The sequence below is a fragment of the Vipera berus genome (assembly GCF_964194415.1).
Source record: "Vipera berus genome assembly, chromosome: 3".
Classification (NCBI taxonomy): domain Eukaryota; kingdom Metazoa; phylum Chordata; class Lepidosauria; order Squamata; family Viperidae; genus Vipera; species Vipera berus.
In genome coordinates, this window is record NC_138204.1 from 95699686 (window position 1) to 95721568 (window position 21883).

The 21883-nt window shown below is 35.4% G+C and overlaps 1 protein-coding gene across 1 annotated transcript in view; it reads left to right on the forward strand.

Moving 5' to 3' along the window:
- The window catches only part of DENND1B (DENN domain containing 1B), a 219192-nt gene that overhangs the window by 66793 nt on the left and 130516 nt on the right, over positions 1–21883 (forward strand). The window contains exons 5-7 of the mRNA XM_081323441.1: positions 5035–5148; positions 18349–18418; positions 20373–20453. Coding sequence (XP_081179567.1) covers positions 5035–5148; positions 18349–18418; positions 20373–20453 — 265 coding nt within the window. The remainder of the gene's footprint in view (positions 1–5034; positions 5149–18348; positions 18419–20372; positions 20454–21883) is intronic.

Genomic DNA, 21883 nt, shown 5'->3' on the forward strand with positions numbered 1-21883 from the left:
AAAATATAGTAGATTTAAAACTTTTTAAATAAAGTTGTGTTTGAGCATGAAGCCTGCCAGTGTTTCTTCTAATAGAAGTATTATTTGTTTTTCATTATATACACACTGGATCTCTTTGTTGTTTTTGCTGAAACAGCTACTCTTTTAGTATTTATCCGAAAATTGGAAATGTTCCCTGTTCTTTAGATCTGCATGTATGTGTTGTGCAGTCTTTCTTACCCATTGAGTTTAGAGTAGCTACTTAAAAGTTGAAAAGAAAGTAAAAATGCATATAACGTAATATAGTTAAGATAGTGTTCTTGGTAAAGCATTAAAACCTACATGTTATTAAATTTATAACTACAAATGAAAAAAAGTAGGAACAATGAAGAAGTTAAGGCTTTCTTAGTGCCATCCAGTGGCTAGGAATTAATGAAATATCAGTGCAGTTACTTGAACTGATAGAGTAAGATAATCCAATTGAGATATTTATATGAGGATAAATGCAAAACAAGATTTTAAAAGAAATCTGGAAAATATATTGGCAAGTCCAGGCATTATCTGTGTTAATCAACTATTTTGTTCTTTGAAGACTAAAAATTAGTAACTATACTATATTAGTATTAGTAACTATACTATAAAACAGTTGGTCCAGGATGTTTTCAATTATACACTATGCATATGTTATGGCGATACGTGAGTGGGCACTTTTAAGCCCTATGTATAGATTTGTTTGTTTATTTATTTCTATCCCACCTTTTTACAAATAGCTCAAGGCAGCAGATATATCTAATACACCTTCCTTCTATTTCCCTCCCCCCCTAATGACAACCCTGTGAGATGGATTGGGTTGAAAGAGAGTGACTGGCCCAAGATTACCCAGCCATTTTAAAAGCTTCATTTGAGCATTTGCTGATGGAATGGTGACCAGCAATTAGATATGTAATTCCTGAACTGTCATATGGGCAGCAAATAAATGTGATAAATAAATAAAATTAAACTATAGGGATGCGGTGGCTCAGTGGGTTAGGACGCTGAGCTTGTCGATCAGAAGGTCGGCAGTTTGGCGGGTCGAATCCCGAGTGCCGTGTAACAGAGTGAGCGCCTGTTACTCGTCCCAGCTTCTGCCAACCTAGCAGTTCGAAAGCACGTAAAAATGCAAGTAGAAAAATAGGGACCACTACGGTGGGAAGGTAACAGCGTTCCGTGCGCCTTTGGCATGACGCCGGCCACATGACTATGGAGACATCCTCGGACAACCACTGGCTTTTCGGCTTTGAAACAGAGATGAATACCGGCCCCTAGAGTTGGAAACGACTAGCACGCATGTGCGGGGGAAACTTTACCTTTATGTTTTGGAGAAGTTTTCATTTATGGGGTTCTTGGTGCATTACTAATTTGTTAATGAAACATGTGGAAGAAAACAAGAGAGCACCAAGGACTCCACACTTTAACTCTGAACTACAAATAATTCTCTTCTATGGGTTTTCATTTATTAAATTAATGGAGGAATGTTTTTTCTGTCGCTTAGTAGTAATATGTGAGCAATAATAACCAAAATAATTTGTTCCTAGCAATTCCATCATGTTTTGTCATCTTTCAACAAGAAAAAGCATGTCAAAGCCAATATTTTTGAAAATATTTAAGCAAATGACAGATTAAAAAAGGACCAAATATATGAAAACTCATTTTTAATAGTATCAGCTAATTTCATTCTCAGTTAATTTCATTTACATTTATTAGACAAATATGATTTGTCATTTATCTATAAATACTGACAATCACACTTAATTCACTAATATTCACCGAATTTGAGACACTACTAGTAGGACTTATAATTTCCATCACAGTTGATCAAATAATAATTTTGTAACATTTACTTCCTTTATTGGAGATACGTTTATGACATTTTCATTATCTGGAGTCATGGAAAAGAATTTTCAATACATTTTATCATAACCTCAACTTCTTCTTTATCATCAGTCAATCTATAGAATGAATTCACTGCTTTGATGTCATGGTAAAACTATACTATGGACACATGAAGGAAACTTACTGTCAGAATCCATTTATATCACATTCATAAATGTATGTTTAAAACATTATCCCCCCCCCAATATGGATTCTGCCATCTCCCAAGGAAGGAGGAGCATATGTGGATTCAGCCTGCCTTAGGTTATTTCAAAGACCAAGGAAACTTTTTGAACTGGGGGGATCAAAAGGGAGGGTTAGAGAAGAAGGTATCTGGCTTGTGTTTTCTTTTAATTCTGGAGAGGAAGAAGGCAATAACCATAAAGATTCGAAGTTCCTTTTTTTTCCCCATGAAAGGGATGACAGAAAGTAGAAGGATGGGGGCTGACCAAATGGGGTTGAGGGAAGGGGGGTTGAACCGGGTACCCTTTATAAAATTTCAATTTGTAAAACAATACTAAGTCCTGTCTTGTATTCCTACAACCAAGCATGTCCTAGTAAAGATTCCTTTTGGACTAGAACTGACTCCAAGAGTTTTTGTCTTCCTAAGACGTGGTTTGGGGTGGGTCCTGACACTTACAAATCATCATGCACCCTTTGTGCTTTTATCCAATGTACCACAAAATGTAGCATTTATAGCCAGATTTTAGACTTTTAACTACATTTGTTTTGACCCATCACTTGAAATGTTCAAGTGATAAAATAAATCAGGCATTCAGGAGGCTAATGAGATCAATAGACAAATAGAGCCCACCCCCTTACTCCATCTCAAAGTTATATCCTATATCAATGTAGCCACTCCATTACATCTGTTGAAATGAGATCATGGAAGATTATGCCTTTTAATTTGTTAGTTTGAAAAGATCTTACCAGACTTCTTTTCCAATTTTTTATTTCCTTAGACTGACATGGCTCTCTTCCTATAATTTGGAGTAAGTAAGACTAAGAAGCTCATAGCTTTTTTGCATAGCTTCAAAACAATTTGATAATGTCTAGCTATTTTTGGTCTGTATTATTGAGAAACACAATTTAAGGTTAAAGATTCATATTCTTTCATAATGTCATATTATACACTGGTAAATATTAGAAAACATATGAAGATTTTTGGTATAAATTGTGGGTAGGTATTAGTTTCTAGAATCCAGACTCAGCAAAGCCCTGGCAATTTAAATTGGTCCATATAAAGTGTAGCTTCAGAATTAATAATAATAACATACCTGTTATATGTTTGCTCATCTAATATGTTTTACTTATGATATGATATATAAGTACTAAACATTAAAGGTAGGCTATATTATCTTTCAGTGAAAATATGAAATTTCAACATATAAATTAAACTGTAGAAAATAGAATAATAATATATAGAAGTGTCCTTTTTTGATCACACACAATTTCGATTTAGCAAAACAAAGGGATGTTTGTCCAAAAAAAATCCTCAATTCATTGAGATTGTCCTTTTTTGAATATGGCAGTTTCATTTAACACTTAATAACAATAATAATAATAAAGTTGGAAGGGACCTTGGAGGTCACCTAGTCCAACCCCCTGCTCAGGCAGGAAACCCTATACCATTTTGGACAAATGGCTGTCCGAAACGAACAAAATCCTTAGATATTTTATTTTATAAAATTAATATCAGTCAATGAATATTTCTAGTCAATGAATTTTTTAATTTAATTTAATTATATATTTTGTTATGTTTCCTCTTCCCAAATAACAACTTCACGGAGTTACTTTGTCTTAATTGCATTTGCTTCTGTGTGAAAAAAAGATCCCTATTTACTTCATATCATTTCTAATTTTGTATCTTTTGTCTTTATCTTAGTTGTACTTTTAAACTATGAACATTTGTTTTTTTTAAAACTGGAAAATATGCTATATATGCTAATGAAAACAGTATCAAAGACATATAAGCAGGTCATAACTTTAGTGTAAATCTTTCTGTCACATGAATGGCTACACATTCCTGAACAATTACACAGACACATATAAATTTACAGGAAAATGATTTTTTTTCCTGTAGAAGGGCAAACAACTTGATGTTGATAACTACATATATAACAAGAGGTAATTCTTAATCTGTCCTCCAAGAAAACTTTAAATTATGTCTTGATAATAAATGCAGAAATATAAATACTCCCTATCTATTTCATTGTCAGATAAGTGTGCCCTGTTGTTTAAATATGTATTTAAAATGTTGCCATCTATAAGAGTGACCTTGAAAAAGTCCTTTGTAGTCAACAAGATTGATGAATATTTATATATGTTCTTCATCATTATTTTAGCTATTAAGATCATTTTAAAACACACATATAAACAAAAAGCGAGAAATGTACTAAAATATTAGGTTTTATTAGAAAACAGCTTGAAGTACTATTTACTTGTTTAAAAAGTTACATTTCCTTTTAATGGTTAGTGTCAGCTACTTTTAAAACCTAAATTCCCTCTTACTGTTTGGTTTATAATTCAGATATTGGAGTCAGTTCACAGGAGCGTAATCTCCATTTTAAGGTCTTCTGGTCTAAGTAAAAATGGAACATCTTTAATTCTTTATTGCCTGTTACAAATAATATTTTAATAATATTACTAATAGCATTTTTTCCACTAAAGCTCTTCTAAGAAATGTCCTTCTATTCTTTCAAGTACAAACATTCTACATCATTAAAAAAAGTTGTACAGGTAGTCCTTGTTTAGCAATCTCAGTTGTGTTTGGCAACTAGGTCATTAAGTGAAGCAGTTGCTAGTGAAACCCCATTTATGCTTATGATTTTACTTCATCTTTTGTTTGCTATACAGACCTGCAAGGGTCATAAATGCAGATTGATCACCACTTTGTAATTGCAAATGTTTGCCATATGAGCTAGTTATTAAGTGAAGACTACTGTACTACATCTATGTCTGTTCACTCAAAGGCTTTTCATATTATTTCCTATATTATTTAGATTTGATTCAAAATGTTTTTTTATTTTATTAAACTATTATATGATAACAATTAATCTAATAGTATTAACATTAATTTTAAGCATGTTTACTTTTTAGTGTTAAAGGGAGTGCTTTCTAACCCAGTTTTTTCTTCCCCCCCAGGGTAACACAAGTTGGACAGCATTTTACTTTTGTGCTTACTGACATTGAAAGCAAGCAAAGATTTGGATTTTGCCGTTTAACATCAGGAGGCAAAGTGTGCCTATGCATTCTAAGGTAAGCTGCTATCTATAAAAACAAATGCCTGGCTACCTTCTTTGACAGTTATTGGTAATTATTGGTTTAAAATTGTAGATTCCATGATCACTGAAAAGCTTTGATGGGTATGGATGTATGGTTGTATGCTGCCATCACAATAAGCATAGTTGACATTAAAGAGTATTTTTTTTATATATGAGAGAAATTGTTTTAATGAGATATTTTACAAATGCTGCATAGTTTGCCTGGCTTGGCAGGTTATATAAATGGTTGTATAACTTTTTTTTAAAGAGAAAAATTGACACAGCAGTTGCAAATGAATTTGCTTTATGATAATGAAGTGAAGGCCTAGTGCTAATTAATAGAAATTCATCTTCTAACTGACCCAGAGGAAAAGCAAAGTTGCAACATAACAAGGTGTATATTAATGTATGTGTGAATTTTCATCCTAACCTTATAACAAGGCTTTTTGCATTATACTTTTGCTTTTGTACTTGCTTTGATTCAAGATAAATTTAACATACATTATGATGTATACCTTTGGTTAATAAGGAAAAAGTAGTAGAGGATGGAGGTCATAGGATGATATCTTTACGGAATACCAGAAAATATGAAGTATTGGACTGGGATTATGATTTAATATTAATTAATTAAACTTCTGTGCCAGCCAACTCTCAATGATTTGGAGTGGCTCACAATAGTCAAAGAAACTATAATTAAAATCAAAACATATAAAGGTAAAAGATGGTATGTGCGAGAGCATTCTGGAGCTCCGTGTAGAGCCTAATGCAGATGATTCTTGGAAGATTTGATCCAGACATAAAGTGGAATATAGGTGGTCCTTGACTTACGGCCATTTGTTTAATGGTGGTTCAAATTCCAGTGACTTCAGAAAAAGTGTCCCTGCATTGATCACTTGACTGTGGTTTGGGTGCTTGGCAACTGGGTTGCCTTTACAACCAGTTTTAATGTCTTCTTCCCAGCCGGTTTCTTACAAAAAAGTCCATTGGGGAATGGATTTGCTTAATGACCATGTGATTTGCATAACTACCATGGTAAAAAGGGTTGCAAAACCTAGTCCTGTCACCCAATGACTGACTTCATAACTGCATCAATTTGTAACAGAAATTTGGGTCTCTGTTGTAGTCATTAGTCATGGACTACATGTAGGCTTAGTGGGTTCTTTACGGAAAAGCAGGCCATCTGAATGCAATATGTGAATATTTAATCTTGAAAACAGATTATGTATAAAGCGTTGAATTGGACTGATCACACAGAGACCAAAGTTGATGGATTTTTGCCTTCTGCTTTTCTTAATGCCATTGTTTCAGTATTTCATCAACATTTATTTATTTATTTATTTATTTATTTATTTATTTATTTATTTATTTATTTATTTATTGATTTGATTTGATTTGATTTGATTTGTATACCGCCCTTCTCCCCAAGGACTCAGGGCGGTAAACAGGGACATAAATATAAAATAACTGCTCTACGTTTGATGTGATTTTGCTTCCCTGTATTTTCTCCTCATAAATACATGTTTGGCAGAAAATTTCTATAAATATTAACATTTTTGAATGCTAGTTTCTGAGCAAACAGTATCGCAGATTCCATGTGTATAGAAGCTGAAGGGTACCTGTGAGTCAGTTTACATAGAAACCCAGAAAATATGAATTAATTTAAGTATACCAAATTATCTTTTTTGAATCTGGATTAAGTGTTATTAATCTTAATTGCAATAAATCCCTTTTAAAATGGATTTGTTAACTTTAATCGTTAAGATTAGTCATGATTAATCTTCATTTAAGTATGAAACAGAAGTAGTCTCATGTGAACACAGTGGAAAGGAAGGTAAACTTGCTATTGTGATGAGAAAGCTCAATTTGACATTTTGAGTTAACATAGATAATCTCATTCTCTACCCATTCCTATATATATATACTGCTCAAAAAATAAAGGGAACACTTAAACAACACAATGTACTGTATTTAATAGTAGGATGTCTTATCTTGTGTTCCCTTTATTTTTTGAGATATATATGTGTGTGTATGTATGTATGTATGTATGTATGTATGTATGTATGTATGTATATATATATATATATATATATATATATATATATATATATATATATATATATATATATATATATATATATATATATATATATATATATATATATATATATATATGCTCTCCCTTTCAAGTACATCAGATCTTGTTACTATTAAAATACTTTTTAAAAATTCAGAATGCAGAAATGATTGCTTAATCTCTTCAAATTGGTCTGTCTTAGCTACTATGTAGATAGATTCTCTGCATGGAGATCTGTATTCACCTTGGCCATTTGGTTTTCAATATAATTATTCCTAGTTTACTACTGGCCATTTTTCCTTTAATTTTTCCTAACATTATGAAATTCTTAAGGGATCTAGATCTTCGCATTTGAGCCTGTTCATTCATGCCACGAGTCAAAATCTTGGATTGATTTGTTCTATGATCCTTTTTCCTGGTTATCCAGAGATTTAAAACATCAACATTCTTTCTCTTCTGGTTCTCAAAAATCCAACCGTTTTTCAATCATTTTAAATTTTGTGGATATAGATACAGTACAGCAGGACTTTTCAACCTTTTCACAGATTGTACCACTTTTAGGACATGACAATATTCGAGTACCACCAGTGCTTAGCAAGGTATCAAAAACTTGATGACTAAAATAAAGGGGGGGGGGATTTTCAGTTTTACTGATTAGATTGATTTGTTATAGAAACGGCTAGTTTATACTATTATGGAAAAGTAAAAAGTTGAGGTTCAATGTTAATGCTTCATTCTACTGCAACAGAGGAAATCAGAAGTCAATGCCTTTTCTTTTCTTTTTCCCTTCTCCCCGCACTTTCCACCCCCTTTTCCTCCCCATAGTGTCCTAGCATTCGCTTTTGTATTTTTTTTCTATAATCTAATAAAACGTTACAAACCGTAAAAACAAAAGGAAAAAAGTACCAGTTTTAATTTCTTCAGTGGCAGTTTCCCTTTGCACTAACAAATGTATGATGAATTTCTCCATATTTATTAATATGCACCACTGCTTTGGTGGTTAGCTGGCTGGTCGGCCCTTCTTCCTCTCTCCCTCTCCTCTCTCTTTTTCCTCCCTGCCTGCTGGTCTGTCCTTCCACATTTTTTTCTCCCATCTTTTTTTCCTCCCTGCCTGCCGGTCTCTCCTTCCAGCTTCTTCTCCGTCCCCTTATCTTTCCCTGTTATCTTTTTCCCCCTCTCCCACCAATGCCACCTCTTTTTATATATCCTGTCCTTTCTCCCCCCTCCTCCAGGTGATTCATCTCCTGAAGGCTGTGCTTCTCCGTCTCTTTCTCCATCCCCTTCTGTTTACCCCCTTGCCTTTTTTCCTCTCTCGCTTTCCTGCAAAACCACCTCCTTTTATATACTCTCCTCTGTCCCCCCCCCGTCCTCATTTTCCCTTTGGTCCACCTCCAGCTATGCGCTGCTTCCGGAAGCGCCAATCAGCTGGAGCCCTGTGACGATCTGAGGTTTCTGCTGAGCCCTCTCTCCCTCAAGCTTGTGCAGTGCTGCCGCCGCTTCAGCTCTTTCCCCTCCCCTGCTGCACTTGTCTAGGATGGTCGCGTACCACCTTCCGGGTGCCAAAGTACCACCAGTTGAAAAGCATCTGAACATCCTTTCCAAAGCTTTACTGCTGGACTCTTTACTGTTTCCTAAAAGACAGAAGATCTATGTATTTGTTGTTAATATTAGACTAGTTTATTCCTAATATTTCATCATATACCTATTTTTATTACTGTGTCTTTGATTTCATTAGCAGAGTATGCAGATTATTCACATATTGACCTGTCAGATTAGTGACATACACAGTTACTAATCTTTTTCCCCCTCAAATTTTAAATCCGTGCTCGTATTATTCCAGTCCAGTTTCACTCAATATACATTCAACACATATGTAATAGTATATTACATATATAGTATATATTCAATATTTATTTATATCTCTGTAAATGAAGGAAAAGTATAGCTTTGTCTGGGTTTTTTTCTGTTGACCTGGAGCCAGTCTGTTTCACCTTGTTGAATTTGGACTTTATGTTCTGTATAGCTTTCACATAAGGACAATGAGATTTTTCTGGGGTTTCTTTGTTTTCCAAGGAGATGTTAATATGGTCAAAACTTGCCTATGATCACTAAAGTACATATTGACTTATTTTCAATATTTTGGGGCACTTTCAATTATCAGCTGTGTTATCTTTCTGAAACTTGCTTGAATATCTGGGATTTCCCTTCTCATGTAGGGCTCTGGATGATCTTGAACAACATTTTGCTAACTAGAATTTGATATCAAACACTGAAAAAAAGGAGAAAAGTTTTCTTTCTAAGATAACTCTAACCTAAGTCACAAAACCTAGAGAAGCATTGCTGTTTATTAAGACTGACAAATATTAGATTTTGTGGCAAGAAAAAGGTATTTAAAGAAAACCTTATGATTTTGAGCTGGACGTTTAAACTGGTTCATATGAAAATCTGTTCTAGGCCATTGAGAGAGCAGGCCTAGGTTTCCCTAAGAAGGCTCAGCTCTGCTGTTCAAGAGGAACAATACAGTAACTGAAGCAGTAGTATTGTTTTGTGAGCAAGCGATTCATTTGCTAGTATGTTTGTTATAGTAGAATTAAGTGAATACTTAATAGTATGAGAAATGCCATAAACAACAAAACACCATAGGCTAAAGTGATTAAAATGTTAGTACAACTGCATAGTTTTTATGGTGAATATGATCTCATCAACTAGCTCTAAGACAGATCCACAATAAAATGCTAATTAAAACCAAATGAAAGTAACATTCAGCCATTTTAAAACAAAACCGAGATACCTATGTTAGCAGCTTAGAACAAATTATGGAGCAGTCTGTCTCACAGATAAACAGGAAAGGCAATTGAATCTTACCTTGGACAGTTAAAACAGCACTGTATGGGAACTAACAAATATAATAGCACTGTATGGAAGCTAACAAATATAACATATAATTACAACGGAAGGGAGCCTGCTAGCTCAGTGGGCTAGCCGTAAAGATAACAGAAATACAGAGCAGATCTAGGAAAAAAACCCAAAACAATCAGACATGCTTAGAAAATATAATCTGGGTAACTAGCCAGGTGTATTTATAAGAAAAATAGGAGCAACTAGCTTGTATAGGGATAATTCTTATATAGGAAAGTTGTCTATATGGTATGATGGGATCTTTTTCTTTCCAAGTTATAGTTACATTTTATAAATTTAAGTGGACAGTTTAAATAGTACATTAATCCAAATAATCTAATTTAATCACTATTAAATTATTCCATTTCCCCCCTAGAGCTTAATTTATTGTGTTAATATCTACTATTACTCTTTCTTATAGGTGAAGATTGTAGGGCAATGCCAAGAATATACAGGTGAAACTTGAAAAATTAGAATATCGTGCAAAAGTTCATTTATTTCAGTAATGCAACTTAAAAGGGGAAACTAATATATGAGATAGACTCATTACATGCAAAGCAAGATAGTTCAAGCTGTGATTTGTCATAATTGTAATGATTATGGCTTACAGCTCATGAAAACCCCAAATCCACAATCTCAGTAAATTAGAATATTACATGCAATCAATAAAACAAGGAGTGTACATAGAACAATATCGGACCTCTGAAAAGTATAAGCATGCATATGTACTCAGTACTTGGTTTGGGCCCCTTTTGCAGCAATTACTGCCTCAATGCGGTGTGGCATGGAAGCTATCAGCCTGTGGCACTGCTGAGGTGTTATGGAAGACCAGGATGCTTCAATAGTGGCCTTCAGCTCTTCTGCGTTGTTCGGTCTCATGTCTCTCATCTTTCTCTTGGCAATGCCCCATAGATTCTCTATGGGGTTCAGCTCAGGCGAGTTTGCTGGCCAATCAAGCACAGTAATCCCACGGTCATTGAACCAGGTTTTGGTGCTTTTGGCAGTGTGGGCAGGTGCCAAGTACTGCAGGAAAATGAAGTCAGCATCCCCATAAAGCTCGTCTGCGGAAGGAAGCATGAAGTGCTCCAAAATCTCCTGGTAGACGGCTGTGTTGACCCTGGACTTAATGAAGCACAGTGGACCAACACCAGCAGATGACATAGCTCCCCAAATCAACACAGACTGTGGAAACTTCACACTGGACTTCAAGCATCTTGCAGTGTGTGCCTCTCCATTCTTCCTCCAGACTCTGGGTCCTTGGTTTCCAAATGAGATGCAAAAGTTGCTCTCATCAGAAAAGAGGACTTTGGACCACTGAGCAACAGACCAGGTCTGTTTTTCTTTAGCCCAGGTAAGACGCTTCTGACGTTGTTTGTTGTTCAGGAGCGGCTTGACAAGAGGAATACGACATTTGAAGTCCATGTCCAGGATCCGTCTGTGTGTGATTGCTCTTGATGAACTGACTCCAGCCTCAGTCCACTCCTTGTGAAAGTCCCCAACACTTGAATGGCCTTTTCCTGACAATCCTCTCCAGGCTGCGGTCATTCCTGCTGCTTGTGCACCTTTTTCTTCCACACTTTTCCCTTCCACATAACTTTCTATTAATGTGCTTTGATACAGCACTTTGGGAACATCCAACTTCTTTTGCAATTACTTTTGAGGCTTTCCCTCCTTATGGAGGGTGTCAATGATGGTTTTCTGCACAACTGTCAGGTCAGCAGTCTTCCCTATTATTGTGATTCCTACTGAACCAGACTGAGAGACCATTTAAAGGCTCAGGAACCCTTTGCAGGTGTTATGGCTTAATTAGCTGATTAGAGTGGGATACTTTGAGCCTAGAATATTGCACCTTTTCACAATATTCTAATTTTCTGAGATTGTGGATTTGGGGTTTTCATGAGCTGTAAGCCATACTCATCACAATTATGACAAATCACGGCTTGAACTGTCTTGCTTTGCATGTAATGAGTCTATCTCATATATTAGTTTCCCCTTTTAAGTTGCATTACTGAAATAAATGAACTTTTGCACGATATTCTAATTTTTCGAGTTTCACCTGTATGTATAAGGAAACCCTCAGAAACCCAGTTTATACAACATTGGGTATCAGTGCTGTATGTTTAGCTAGATAGCATCTGACATGTTCCTATGAATTACTTAAAGTGCTTCTACTCAATAGATTCCTCCGTCTCCAATAACTGTGCCATCAATTATAGCTTTCATGTACTTCAGAAATAGATTATTTACTACTTCACTAAAAAAAAATAATTAGAAATTATTTTCCCTGTTTGCTTGCTTTCAGGGAACAGGTACAGAGACACCATACCTCAGATTTCTAGTAATGGTGTTTTGGCAAATTCTTTCTTACCATCCTGCACTGAATCAACAAATTTCAACATTTCCCATGCTAATTCTATGATAATCAGTGACATGTAGATAATAGACTAACAGAATAACAGAGTTGGAGGGGACCTTGGAAGTCTTCTAGTCCAATCCCCTGGTCAAGCAGGAAATCCTATAGCGTCTCAGACAAATGGTTGTCCAATCTCTTCTTAAAAACCTCCAGTGTTGGAGCACCCATAACTTCTGGAAGCAAGTCGTTCCACTGATTAATTGATCTAACTATCAGAAAATTTCTCCTTAGTTCTAGATTGCTTCTTTCCTTGGTTAGTTTCCATCTATTGCTTCTTGTCCTGCCTTCAGATGCTTTGGAAAACAGGTTGACCCTCTCTTTTTTGTGGCAGCCCCTTAGATATTGGAACACTGCTATCATGTCAACTACCCACTAGTCCTTTTCATTGAACTAGATCAGGGGTTGGCAACCTTGGCTCTTTTATGACTCATGGACCAACTCTCAGAATTCCTGAGCCAGCCATGCTGGCTCAGGAATTCTGGGAGTTGAAGTCCACAAGTCATAAAAGAGCCAAGGTTGCCTATCTCTGAACTAGACATACCCAATTCCTGAAAGCATTTTTCATACGTTTTAGCCTTCAGTCTCCTAATAATTTTTGATGTTCTTCTCTTTTTGGAGTATCAACACCTTTTTAAATTGTGGTGACCAAAATTGTATGCAATATTCCAAGTGTTGTCTTACCAAAGCATTAAAAAGTGGTATTAACACTGCATGTGATCTTGATTCAGTCCTTCTATTAATGTAGTCTAGGAATGTGTTGGCTTTTTTGGCAGCTGCAGCACACTGCTGACTCATGTTTAAGTGATTGCCCACTAGGACTCCAAGATCTCTCTCACAGTTACTACTATTGAGCCAGTTACCACCTATTCTATACCCGTGCATTTGGTTTTTCTTGCTTAAATGTAGAACCTTAGTTTTGTAAGATGTGCAAGCTATTGGATGTAAAAGTCATATCAAATCATTTTTACATTTTTGGCTAGATGGTAGAATCACCTTATTTTATATTCCCTTCTCTGGTATAATCCCTGAAAGTTTGGGATTTATCTTTTTTATATTGTTTTCATTTTTTTTCTATTTCTATTTAAAAGGCCACATAAGGGCTCTCTGGAGAAGTCTATAACGTTAGGAAAGAGAAGAAGACCACCAGCAGCAAGGTGGATGAGCAAATGGGTGTAAGCTAAGGACTTCCTGTAATCACAATATATTATCAAGTTATGATTTTATTATTTTTCCTGGATGCTAGTTGCAAAGACATTTATAAATTAGCAATATCACAATTCTCAATTTGCTTTCCTATAATGGTGCTTAAAAGTTGATGAAGTCTATTGAGTTTTCTGAATGTTGGACCATAAGAAAGGTTGAGCGCCAAAGAATTGAGGCCTTTGAACTATGGTGCTGGAGAAGACTCCTACGAGTCCCTTGGACTGGAAGGCGATCAAATCGGTCAGTCCTAGAGGAGATCAACCCTGACTGCTCTTTAGAAGGCCAGATCCTGAAGTTGAAACTCAAATATTTTGGCCACCTAATGAGAAGGAAGGATTCACTGGAGAAGAGCCTAATGCTGGGAAAGATTGAGGGCAAGAGAAGAAGGGGACAACAGAGAATGAGGTGGCTGGTTGGAGTCACTGAAGCAGTAGGCGTGAACTTAAATGGACTCCAGAAGATGGTAGAGGACAGGAAGGCCTGGAGGAATGTTGTCCATGGGGTCGCGATGGGTCGGACACGACTTCACAGCTAACAACAACAACAACAAATTGAGTTTTCAATATTTCTGCATAAATATTATGTAAAATGTGATTTGTTCTCCATACAAGTTCCAAAACTAATACTAGAAAATTAGAGAACTTAGTTAAACAAATGATTCATTATACCCGTTCATTGACATTGTGGGAAATGACTGTACATTTTATAAGAACGGGAGAAAATGGAGTTGGATAATGAAAAATTTCAAACATCTATGCTTCCTTTTTAGGTGAAAGTATTTGTTCCTCATTCTAGTTACTAAAACTAAATGATACTTCAAACGAACAGAAAATTGGTACTCTGAAAAAGATTGATGGAATTTCTTGTGAGCTATATGTAATTTTTTTATTGTTTCATTTGAAATTTCTGTGCAAATTCTCAGCCAACATTTCTAACATTGTCAGGGTTTCCACAAGACGTTTTATTTCATGTCTTTCGGTATTCAGCATAAAAAGGATATATCAAGCTTTGCTTTTTAATATAGGGAGTCCTTAATTTATGGCTGGTCAGCCATTCAAAGCTATAACATATATCCCCAGAGCTACTTTTGACCCAGTTTCAAAGTTCTGACAGCTGCAGTCTCATGATTGCATTTGCAGAGCAACAATTTGGTTCAGTGTTTAAGGCAGCAGACTAGAAACCAGGAGACTGGTCCCTCCTTAGATATGAAAGCCAACTGGGCAACCTTGGCTGGTCACTCTCAGCCAAACCCACCTCACAGAGTTGTTGTGGGGGAAAACAGGAGGAGGAAGGTATGTTGGATATGTTTGCCACCTTGAGTTATTTGTAAAAGTAATAAAGGAGGGATAAATAAATAAATAAAAATAAATAAAATTATAACAATTTTCAGTATCCTGTAGTCACATGACCACAATTTTCAGCATTTTTTTTACTTCTGATTTCTGGCAAAAAATAAAGATAAAGAAGTCACTGCAGATTTTACTCTGCTAGTTGTTGCCGACTATAGGGGGCAGTGCTCATCTCCATTTCAAGGCCATTAATGTCTGAAGACATTTCCACAGTCATGCAAGCAAGACATCACAGAGCACTGTTACTTTCCCACCAAAATGGTACCTATTTATCTACTTACATTTGTAGACTTTCAAGCTGCTAGATTGGCAGGAGCTGGGGTGAGGACGGGAACTCACACCATCGCTTGGAGCTTGAGTCTTGAGCCTCGGCTGCCTGCTTTCCAGCCAAGGAGCCCAGCATCTTAAGCACCGAGCCCCTGTGCTGCCCCCAATAGTTATAATATGGTGCTCAAAATAATTTAACTGGTATAATTAGTACTATTTTGTTCTCTGTTAAACTTATTGCATTCTGAGAAATTCCTATGTCATCATTTAAATGTTCAGCCTAGAATATGATTAATGAAAATTTATTATCATAAACCCTTAGATTTCTAAATGATTTTTTTTAATATGGTAAACTGGTTTATTTGGGAAGTCTTTCTACTATAGTTCTTTATCTTAGTCTATTTGAAGTTTCCCCACCCCATCCTCCACTTCAGGCAAATCCATCAGAAACAGAATGTTTCAATTTTACACATTTTGTGTCAATTTTCCAGACAGAAAGTAGCCCCCAGATATTTAGCTACAGAAAGGCGGTTTCCTTAGTTTTATTTGAATACTAGAAGTTAAGATTCCTGCTGATAGTTCAGGACTGTTAGTGGTTGCCTGACTGTTTGACAGAAAACATTTCCTTTCCTTTATTTAACCTTTGACTTGTGAATATAAAAGCTTTATCAGAATTGTAGTAGAAGTGCAAGAGAGCTGGAAATCGGCCTTGTGCAACAAAGCTGAAGACTGTCTTTGAATGAAGGCTTGAATGCCTGCCTGTAGCTCACTGGATTAAAAGAGTATGTTAAATATGTTTTTAATTAGTAATGAAATATTTGGTGTTGTTGTTTGTATGACAGGTAAGGACTACATTGGGTAGGATCTATTGAATTTAAAAACAATACATGGCCACATCCATGATTGATTTTGCAGATGCTATTTCCAACTTTTGTGTTTTTTATACCAGGCAGCAAATTTGTTGAAACTTTTGCTGACCTGCTGAAATTTCTACATACCAAGTGAGCCAGTTTTGTGAGTTAGCTTTTATGTGATTATTGCTAAAGTAAGTATTTCTCTAGATTCAATACCGTGTTTCCCCAAAAATAAACCCTAGCTTGATTTTTACATGTGCACCTAATATAAGCCCTACCCCCAATATAAGCTCTAGTTTTGGGGAAGGCGCACTCATAAAAATCAAGCTAGGGCGGGGGGTGGGTCCACGTGACTCGTGTTGATTGTGCCGGTGCCACCGCTTGCTGCAGGAGTCCATGTGGCTCATTGTGCCGCTTGTGCTAATGCTACCGCTCGCACCAAGTCACATGGCCTCCTGTCACGAGCGGCGGCACCAGCATGATGTGCACATGGCATGTGACTGTAAGTGGCTACAGAACTCAGGCAGCAGCGTGACAGGTGTTAGGATGTGGGAGGCCTGGCTGCGGCAGTCCTAAGGTAAGTAGATAAGTCATCCCCTGAAAATAAGATCTGGTGGTCTTGTTTTCAGGAAAACACGGTAGTATCTAGGTTAAAGTTATTCAACTCCTAATCGTGTTCCCCATCATTATGAGTTATCATATAAGTGCCTCAACCCATCCCATTCTAGAGAATAGTCCAGGCCTTGCAACCAGATTTTCAGAAAGGATTTGTGTGTATGTTTATGTAGCTGAATGGATGGAAGCTCCACAGTAAAAAAATTATTCATGTAGTTGGGGGAAATGAGGGGAGGAAGTATGACCAAATATCTGATTGAGGAGGCTTCCAGAAGCATTGTTGGACATTATGGTAATTTATACGAGGAATAAGTAGCAGGAAGTATGCATTTGCCCAGTGTAACTATGTGTTGCAGGGTTCCTTGTGTGTATATAATTGGTGCGTTTCTTCATAAAACATAATGGCCTAGTGCAGGGGTGTCAAACTGCCAGCCCACGGGCCGGATGCGTCATATGGAAGCCGCGCCCACCCCATTGCCGGCAATGGCAAAATTGTCCCGATACATTGCATAACATCATGTGATGTCGCGAGTTTGACATGTCTGGCCTAGTGAATGCACGATCATCCTGATTATATATATGAAGATATTGGCACAAATGTGTGGATGAAAATATAGAAGGTACATTATAATAGTTTTAGCCATTATGTTTTTTTATGGTTATGAGTTGCTGTTTTTGAGTCATTTCAACTGTAAAATGGAACTCTGATTTGATATTACAGATTTTTAAGGGATGGCGAATACTGGATATTCTGAATATTCTTTTGAGAATTAAAACAAAACAGGCTTAAAATATGTTCTAGTTTTTAAAAAGAATAGATGTTTCTAAAACAACCATTAATGTGTTCTTGAGAGAGAAGAAACCTCAGGTTTTCATTGAAGTTACAGTCTTAGATTTATTGTCACCGGACATATACAGAAAAATCCACATTGTTCAGAAAGCAGGTCCTATTATAGAACCCTGACTGATGGGGTTAAAAGAGAGAATAAGTGGATTAAATGAGTGCTATTAGCATCATATTTGACTTGTTTGGAGATATTTATCTTTGATTGTTTGCTAATACTGTTTAATTGTAAAATATATTTCATTAAAAAAATCCTTTCCCCAATATATCAGAATATTTGAAAAATGACATAGAAGGAAATTGCTCTGCATTCTTAAACTTTTCTGACTGTTTTAGGAATATGATAGCCTTACATAAGGTCTGCATGTTAATTTTCTCCTGCCAATAGTTTCCGGTGCATTCACTCTGTGTCAATGTCGTGTAAGATAGGTAGATAACAAGAACTGATACTTTCCCACAGAGAGAAGTTCCTTAATCAAAACTTGAATTTTAGACAGAGTATTTTTTAACATTGCTTCTTTCTTTGTGGTTTGAAATATTTACAAAGTTATCGTTTCTTGTGAATTTTCCACTTCTGTATTGTCAAGCTTGCTTAAGGTTTTTCAAAAAGCGCATTACAGTAAAACTATTTTAAAATAATGCTTCCATCTCTTAAAGCTGTTTTGTTTCTCTTTTCAGCTATTTGCCATGGTTTGAGATGTACTACAAACTTTTAAATACACTGGCAGAATATTTAGCTAAAGAACAGGTAATTTTGTTGTTAATAAATAGAAATGATGTTGTGAAGAATTGCTAATCATCAATTATCTTAATGTAGTAGTCCCTCTTTTTTTAAAAAAATCAAGAATTACATACATTTTAGGCTACTGTTTTATTACTTTTCTTTAAAATAAATAGTTTAATAATTTAAAAGCATTTTAAGTAGAGAAATTAAATGACATTTCTATCCTAGAAGTTATACATCAGGATTAAAACCTGGGATATAACTTGAGTGTGGCCATTTTTAATACTTTGTTACAAAATATTAAATAAATTTGCTAAAGAAATGCAAGAAAGTGCCACAATTTATATTGATAAAGATAATGTTATTCAGTGATTGTCATTTGTTTATGCTTAGTATGACCTACTATAAGACATTGTGTTATTGAGAAGAAACCAGTTATTTGTGAAACTGTAAAGATAGAAATCAAGACTTCAGAAGTTTGGGTACTCCATTACTGGAAGCTTTTAAGAAGAGACTGGAAGCCATTTGTCTGAAATGGTATAGGGTTTCCTGCCTGAGGAGGGGGTTGGACTAGAAGACCTCCAAGGTCCCTTCCAACTATTCTAGTGATAACATTGCCTCTTCCTCGTTCCCTTTAGCAATCAGATTGATTACTAAAGGGAACGAGGAAGAGGCAATGCTATCTGAACTATAGCTATGGTTGCAGAAATCGTAGAATAACATAATAGGACATACATACATACATGGATAATATGAGTATGGATTTGAATTTATCTCACATTGTGAAAACGTAACACTTTTTAAAAGTTGGGATTTGAGTGTGAGATTCCATGATTTTCCTGTTTCATTCTGACATAGAACACATTTCAATATTGATAGGCAAGATTTAACGTCTATAGAAGTTTTCAATGATTTCCATTCTTCAGTTTCTAGATACAGTATACTTCAATATCACAAATCAAAGTGCTTAAAATAAAAGTAACTGGGTTTCATACCAGTACAAAACTTATGATAATTCTGAACGTTTCATATCCCATAATTTATCAATATCCATAAAGACTGAATTTTCCTAGTTACTCATGTTTGGCCGTATTTGAATTAGCTTATATAAGCACTCTTTCTAAAATGGCTTTGAATATAAAATCAATTCCTGGAAGGGCTACACTTTTAAAAATAATTTAGATAGTTTGGGATAATTTTTGGAAATATGAACCTGCTCTGAATACTACAATCAACGTTAGAAACTCTAATCATAGGGCCATTATCAAATTGTTTTAGATTGGTGAGCATCATTCAGGAATGTATTGATATTTTTGAATTACCTATCAAAAGAGACATGTTGGTCCCTATAGTAATTTGTAGAAAAGCTGTTTTTTAAAGTGAGACTATGGACTTGATATTTAATATCAGGTAATATTTTCATTTCATTTCTGCTTTATCTAGATTACAGTGGTGGGTTGTAAAGCTTTTAAATTAGGCACGTAGAGTGCTCATATTTTATAGTTTTCATTGATTTTGTAGTGCCTTAGAAAGCTTTGTCCTGAAAATAAAGAAATCTGGCATGTGCTATACATATTTTATTTTATTTTGGCTTGATTTTTATACGGCTTGGTTGACCTTTCCACTTGTATTATTATTCTTTTTTTGTACTGTTCATTTGGTTATTTTTGTTGCAGATTGTACCAATGTTTGTTTCATATTTTTATACATTATTTTATAAAATGTTTTTCTTTGCATGTTCATATAGGAATATGCTTTATTATAAGTACAATCATAATCCATAAAGCTTTGATTAACACATAAAAAGACTGCAGTATTTTGCCAATTAACCATGGAGTTTTTCATGAGTCCACTTGAGAATAGAGGGAAAATGAGATGGTTTCTGTTTGCATATTTTTTGCTTTTGATAAACAGTGAATGTAAATGAAGTTTTTATGTCTATTGAATATATTTTTGAAAAAAAACTTATTTTGCATAGGAATCTGACTTGAATGATTTATTAGAAACATGGTATAACCATTCTGTGCCAGAGGCAAATACTCCTATCAGCTTAAATTTGGTAAGTATAGCTTTTACTGTAGAAAGTTGAATTGTAATTAAAATATTAAAGATAAGTCCAAGCTCAATCATAAAATAGATCAACTCTGTAAAGAGTGGTGAATTTGGTTTTCCTATAGAATACTTTTTATCGATATGACTTTTTATAGATATTAGTAAATATGTTGATTGTTATTGTGGAGTGTTCCATTGTGCTTATTCTCCCATATAATCTTGGAGGAGTAGCTGCTAATTACTCAGTAAATGGCTCATGTTTGTCCAGTTTTATTTTGAATCCCAAACTCTTAGATATCTCTAAAAGTTTTACAAGAGATGCCAATTGTGCAGGAAATAAGACACATTCAATGCAGTTTTGCTAACTAATTCTGATGAAATAGAAATTGTTTACAATCACTCTTATAGTTCTTTTCAAAGGACACTTCTGAATAAATTAAAACCAACTTATTTGGTTGAATTGTGGCTATGTACTATAGCATTACCTCTAATTTTGGGATCCAGGGCAAAGGTCCAAATGTTGACATTGGCCATATAAATAATACTAATCTAGTAAGTGTGCCATTATACTTCTTTAACCTATTTTAGTTTTAGGAAATACTCTGATATCAAAAATACATTATTTTTGATTCAAGGAATTGGTGTCTCTTTTAAATGTGCTGTTTCCTTTTTACATTGCCTTTAATTTTAACAAATACCTATGATTTTATTGCCTTTTTATGCACAAGCACACTGTCAATGCTGCTAACATCGAATGTTCTTGCTTTGACAAAAGATGAAGAAGCAGCTATTTCATATTTAAAACTTGTGTGTTACTTTTAGAGCTAGAATCAGTTGTTGCTGGGGGGAAAGAGGAAGAATGTCTCTCAAGGTTGTCTTGAAATAAGAGAAGATAAGAATTTGGCAGGTTGTCTAACAGAAGGGAAAACTGACCCTTCAAACTAATTGGAGAATGTGATTAATGACAGCAATGAAAAGGAGGAGAATTGTGTTTAATATATTGTGCTAAGGGGAGGGGAATTCAGATTCCAGCTTCCCTAGCAAGCATTGCCAATGTTAGTAAAAGGTAAAGGTTCCCCCGTACATGCGTGCTAGTCGTTTCCGACTCTAGGGGCCGGTGCTCATCTCCATTTCAAAGCCGAAGAGCCAGCGCTTGTCCGAGGACGTCTCCGTGGTCATGTGGCCGGCATGACTATTTTTTAAATTGGGTTTTAACTTTTGTATGGTTGATTTTTAACTCCCTGTAAACCGCCCTGAGCCCTCAGGGAAAGGGCGGTATATAAATGCAATAAATAATAAATAATAATAATGACTAGACGCCAAAGGCGCACGGAACGCTGTTATAACTATGTTATAGGGCTCTAATAAAAGACTTTTAAGGTAAACAATGCCTCAGAGTCCTTTGAAGAGCTCAATCCATTGGAAACTTGACATACA